Consider the following 5,443-nt stretch of genomic DNA (forward strand, 5'->3'; position numbering starts at 1 on the left):
ATACAGCTGAAATGAAATTATTTCATAACATTTGTTCAGGTATCATCAGTTACTTTGTACCTTGCACTAAACCAGAGCTTATTAATAAAACATGCCAGTATTTGTATTTAGGTGTACCCTAAAGAACATTTACGCAGAATCAAATTATCACTTGCAAGCAATAATTGTTGATGCATTGCACTTTCATAGTATTTGTACCTCAGTACTCTTTGATCTAATCACTGTAGCAGTCTTGACTCCCTTGAACTTCATCTTTGGAAATTTAAGGCCTGGAAAATACAATACACCGATAAACTAAACAATGCTGAAGCAAACTTGCCTGATAAATGAAAGAAATAAAGAACTTAACAGCAACAATTGTAAGCAAAGAATGTAACTTGGAAAACTGTGAGTGCATGCTCCCAACAGGGCTCTCACATAATTGGTGATACTTATTCATCTTAAAAGGGGTACACCATGAAACCTTGCACAGTAAAATCTTTCTTTATGACCTTTCCTCATTCTCAAAAATATCCCTCAAATTTAGGAGAATGTTATGAAGAAGGAGAAGTCAAATATAGTAAAGTTTTGGTCATTCATAACTCTTTTGGTTTGAAGATGCTGTATCAGCTGTCTACAGGAAGACCAAAACAGGGTGACAGAGCCCCTTTAAAATTAAAAGAATAATTTTTAAGCTAATAATAGTATAAAATAAAATAAAATAAATTATTTGTTACATTTCCCTCTTTCACCTCCCAATCTCTGAACTAAAATTTACTAAAGGCTAAAGATGTAAGGATTGAGACCCCACAAAGATTATGGCCACTCCACTTACTTTTCTTGTCCAACGTTGCTTTAAATTCTCTCAGTATTCCATCAATTGCTGTATCAATCATCAACTGTTTAAATCTTTTGTCCTGTGATGTTAAAAAAAAATATTAACAGTACATGCTTGGGAATTCTCAAGTGCTTTTATTCAGTGATAAGTTATTATTAATCTACTGTTTGTGTCAAAATGAAAGAAACAGTCTGAGATGGGTTATATTCTGTATCTATATCTGGAGCATTTTATATCAATAATACATGTATTAATGGGCAATGTGCACCAAACTATCTCTGGATGACATCTGACATTCATTAATACTTTACAAGGTAACAGTGCAAACAACTACAATACTCAGATCACCCCTGAAAATCCCAATTAAGATATATAATGTCACCCAACTAGACTGTCTTTTGAATCAAAATTGAAAAACGACCATTCTGAAATTTAGATATGGATATGTGTTAGGTGATTAACCTACTATATCTGACAGTTTTTTTGCATCTAACCACAGTGTTAACTGATGCCCACCACCTGAATGCCTGTAACAAGCAAAGCTAATAAAAAACTATCACTGCATTACCTCTTGGCCCTTGTTGTAGGTATCTGGGTGAAACACAGCATCGTAAACCACACATTTCTTTCCCGCTGCATTAAGGAAAGTGAAATAGTATTGTATTATGTCTGTGAAATTATATATCGCCTCTGAGGTAATCGTTTTGTCCAGCTTAATAGTACAGATGCACTTATAGGCAACTTCAAGTGATTGAAATCTTCATTTAAACTCCAAAGTTGTTGGACAATGTTAAACATCAGTAACAAAACCAATCCATAACTTTTGAGAGCCAAAGCACATCTTAAAGTTAAAGTATTATACGGTGTATAATATGTTTTTCTGACAAAATTTGAGTTCTCAAAAAAGGCATGGGGGAAAAAATCAGGTTGTGCACTCTTTCAGTGGAACTAAAGTGGTTGCTCTTACCTCTATCAATGTCATCTCTTGGGGGTGATAAGCTGTAAGGTATGTGCCACTGATGGCCAGATTTCCTTAATAAGCAATGATAGGAAACTGATAAGCAACTCCCACAACTTACTATTGGCCTGCCAGCAGACTCGTTAGTTTTTATTTATGACAGCATGAGCTATTTTGTAACCATGAATGTGACTCAAGAATTAGCTGCTTGAATGGCTAATGCAGCTCTAGCTGAAGAACCCGCTTTTAGCCTAAATGATTTACAGCCGAAACCCTACAAACCGATTGAGGTAACCAAGGAAATGATATGGATGCTATATTTTTTTCCAGAGATTATTCATTTTATATGTTGGGCTCCTGTTGACAGTCTAACAGCCTTTGCTAGTTGCTTAGTTGGTGCTCAAGTGAAGCTATGATACTCGCAGTTGCGTAGAGAAGTCTGAAAATTTCAGGACTTCAATGGGGTTTGAACCTGCGACCTCACAATACCGTTGCAACACTCTAACCAACTGAGCTATGAAGCCTCTGACATTGGGAGCTCGTCATTTGTGGATCCAAGTATTCCCGTGAGGAATAAATCAATGAACAAAATGATATATGAAATGAACTATTATATTATTGAACTGCGGATGTGAAATCAAGTGAAGCTATGATCCTTGCAGTTTAATATGGAAACAATTTTAGTAATTGTGTAGGGGAGCCTGAAACATTCAGGACTTCAACGGGGTTTGAACCTGTGACCTTGCGATACCAGTGCGACGCTCTAACCAACTGAGGTAAGAAGCCACTGATGTTGGGAGCTGGTCATGACAACAAAAAACAATGATACAATGTATATCAGAACATCAGCGCTGTAAATAATTTTTCTTTATTCACAGGACATATGTCCTAAATCAAATCTTCATTTTGGTCGGGCATTTGACAAATTGGACCAGACATAATATTATTTATTGACTGACAACACCTTGAAGAAGATAACTCAAGATGTGCTGGTGAGATGTTCGGTCATCGTGTCTGATCATAATGTGAAATTGGCTGGACATTTTCAAAATGTGGTCGGACAATGTCCGATGACGGACTGTTATTTCCAGAATAACTAGAACATGCATAGTGTAGTGGATATCGCTTGCGGACTGCAACCCATACTCCGAGCTCAAATCCAAGCTCGTGAGCTCCAAAGTTCTGTCAGCTTTCCATCCATTTTTGGTGGGTAAAATGAGTACCAGTATTACTGGTGACAAGTTGTGCATGCGACGGAATTGGAGTAGCATCCACCCCTGCCATACGTAACAGCAGAAGCTAAAGAAAAAGGAGCCTTCGGGTTGCCTTTGATTTTGGTCAGCCTCTTGTGTTGTCTAAACAATGATATTATTATAACCACTCAAGATTGCTTTATCAAGTGGATGGTTACATCTTTGACCTTTCGAACAATCGAGGCTACACGTACAATAGCCAGGTGTATGTTTCTGTTCACATTTCCTTACTTTTTTCCATTCTCCTCCCTGTTCACATATTGCGAAGAAGCCTTTGCAATGTGCTGATTGGAGCAAATGTTGATAAATGCTTTCACTCCACTGCTGCAATCTGTTGTCTTAACCACATAACCATCCTGAGAAGGAAGAAAAACTTACATGGATAAGTATTTTAATTTAAATAACTTTTTTTACCCAGAAATCTAACATTTTGCGCCTGTAACCATCATGCAGCCACGCCCAATGAGCCCACAAGAGACAAGTAACAACAAATTATTTTCATTACCTCTGGATTCACAAATTTGATATCCATTCCTTTCATTTTTTCCATCTGTGTTATTTCTTCTTCATACTTCTGCAGACAATACAATAAGACAATATTGTGTCAAGAAATGGTCCAGTGCACTATATTTACGGTATTACTGAAATATTCTGGCTAGTATCTGATACAACTCTTTGACAGTGCTTGCAAATAACTGACTGCGCCTTACCTAAGGCCAAAAGTAAAGTAAAAAGTCTCTGCTTATGAGCCAGAAGGCCCATCAGGCCGGCACTTATCTCTGGTTTCATTAGCAATGAAGCGACCAGGAGTATTTCTACTCCCCCCTGGATGGGATGCTAGTCTATCGCAGGGTTACCCCCAGCATTTCGCCGGTACCGATTTATACACCTGAGTGGAGAGAGGCACCGTGAGAGTAAAGTGTCTTGCCCAAGAACACAACAAAACGTCCCCAGCCAGGGTCCGAACCTGGACCACTCGATCCCAAGTCAAGCACTCTAACCATGAGGCCACCGCGCCTCCCAGGCCAAAAGTAATCTTGTTTTCTTCTCAATGAACAGCCTCTCAAGTAGTGAAAGGATGTTTTAAATGTTTGTTTGGTTCACAGTATTTTGTGATTGCAGCAGAGAGGACCTGAATTACACAAAATACCCTTCGAACCTTCTTGTTTTCTGGGTCTGATATCTCTTTTGCATATTCCACCAACAGTTTGCGAAACTCCTCGTCCTTCATAGCTTTTTCAAATTTATCAAGCTCCTGCAAGGAAAAGGTAATATTATTGCCTAAAATGCATGACAACCAAACAGAAATTCACTAAAGAGTCTAGAGAGGCCCTATGATACACTTACTTACTGACCGAGTCAGATTGGGCAGGCAGAAAAACATTTGGCTCTTGGTCACAGCACATACATGGACTTCAAAGCCCTTGCTTTGTTTCCCATGAGCTTAAACCCAATATTTTCCCGTCCTACTTGGTTAACAGCCACAAGTGACAAGTGTGACTGTATGTCTGAAAGTATATCTATGTCAGACTTGAAAGTAAAATAATGAAACCCTATGGATGTAAGAGTTTTTTTATGAACTGTAAAAATAAATAATTATGCTTTGCCAGGCAGCCAAAATATGTTTCTTACTTTATGCATTTTTTCCAAACCAGGAAATAAATATTGCAATACGAGAAGTGAGAAATAACTGAAACAAGGTGAAGACAGCACTTGTACCATACGTGAACACCTATTACATTTAATACTGAAATTAACACCTTGCCAGAACGCCTCAGTTCTTGCGATATTTGGAGAAAGGGGTAACCTAACCTCTTTGGTCATTTTGAAGTCCTTCTCATTGCTGGTTTGCGACATTTTAAACTCTTTTTGGAGGAAAGTACTTCTGCAAACAACTCCAGTAACGCAATCGTTTTGTTTCCTTTTCGCAAAGCTTGGCTGCTTAGTCATGATCGTCCCAGTCCTTTCCGAGAGCACTATCTGCTAGAGATGGGAAAGCGTATATTCGTAGGCTGAATATTGAAAGGAAGGTAAGAGTACATCCAGCATATCAAAACCCTATGAAGTCATAAAGCAGTATTTTCTATCGAGTTACAACAAGACGCCTCATGGACGCGTACCGGGATGAAATGCGTTGCATGGTTATTTCCTAGCCAACCGCGAGTAGTTCCAGTCCTTTGTGGCGGTTAACGACTAGTTCGAAAGTTCATTTAAAAGTACAATTTTGTCCATTTGCCCCCACAAAGGACTGGAACTATCCACAAATAATTTGTAACTTGCGGCTGCTCGTTGTCGGTTTCTTACCTTCGGCTGTACTCACAGTTCGATATCGAGAACATTCCGTACCTGGTTTGTCTTCGTAGACAGAAAACCACAAAATAAAATATATCTCGTGACCCCCTTCCTGCCATCACG

The 5,443-nt window shown here is 38.6% G+C and overlaps 1 protein-coding gene across 2 annotated transcripts in view; it reads right to left on the reverse strand.

Moving 5' to 3' along the window:
• LOC137976078 (protein kintoun-like) overlaps window positions 1-4,993 on the reverse strand; it is a 17,450-nt gene extending 12,457 nt beyond the window's left edge. Inside the window, exons 1-8 of one of the 2 annotated variants that reach the window (XM_068823343.1) lie at window positions 4,841-4,993; window positions 4,188-4,283; window positions 3,534-3,602; window positions 3,260-3,384; window positions 1,785-1,849; window positions 1,386-1,450; window positions 815-896; window positions 199-269 (exon numbers count right to left, since the gene is read on the reverse strand). In XM_068823343.1, the coding sequence (XP_068679444.1) occupies window positions 199-269; window positions 815-896; window positions 1,386-1,450; window positions 1,785-1,849; window positions 3,260-3,384; window positions 3,534-3,602; window positions 4,188-4,283; window positions 4,841-4,978 (711 nt within the window). In that variant the 5' untranslated portion in view covers window positions 4,979-4,993. Of the gene's footprint in view, window positions 1-198; window positions 270-814; window positions 897-1,385; window positions 1,451-1,784; window positions 1,850-3,259; window positions 3,385-3,533; window positions 3,603-4,187; window positions 4,284-4,788 lie in introns of both variants that reach the window. The other variant, XM_068823344.1, reaches the window with a different exon arrangement.
• Window positions 4,994-5,443: the final 450 nt, after the last annotated feature.

This window comes from Montipora foliosa, chromosome 11 (assembly GCF_036669935.1).
Source record: "Montipora foliosa isolate CH-2021 chromosome 11, ASM3666993v2, whole genome shotgun sequence".
Classification (NCBI taxonomy): domain Eukaryota; kingdom Metazoa; phylum Cnidaria; class Anthozoa; order Scleractinia; family Acroporidae; genus Montipora; species Montipora foliosa.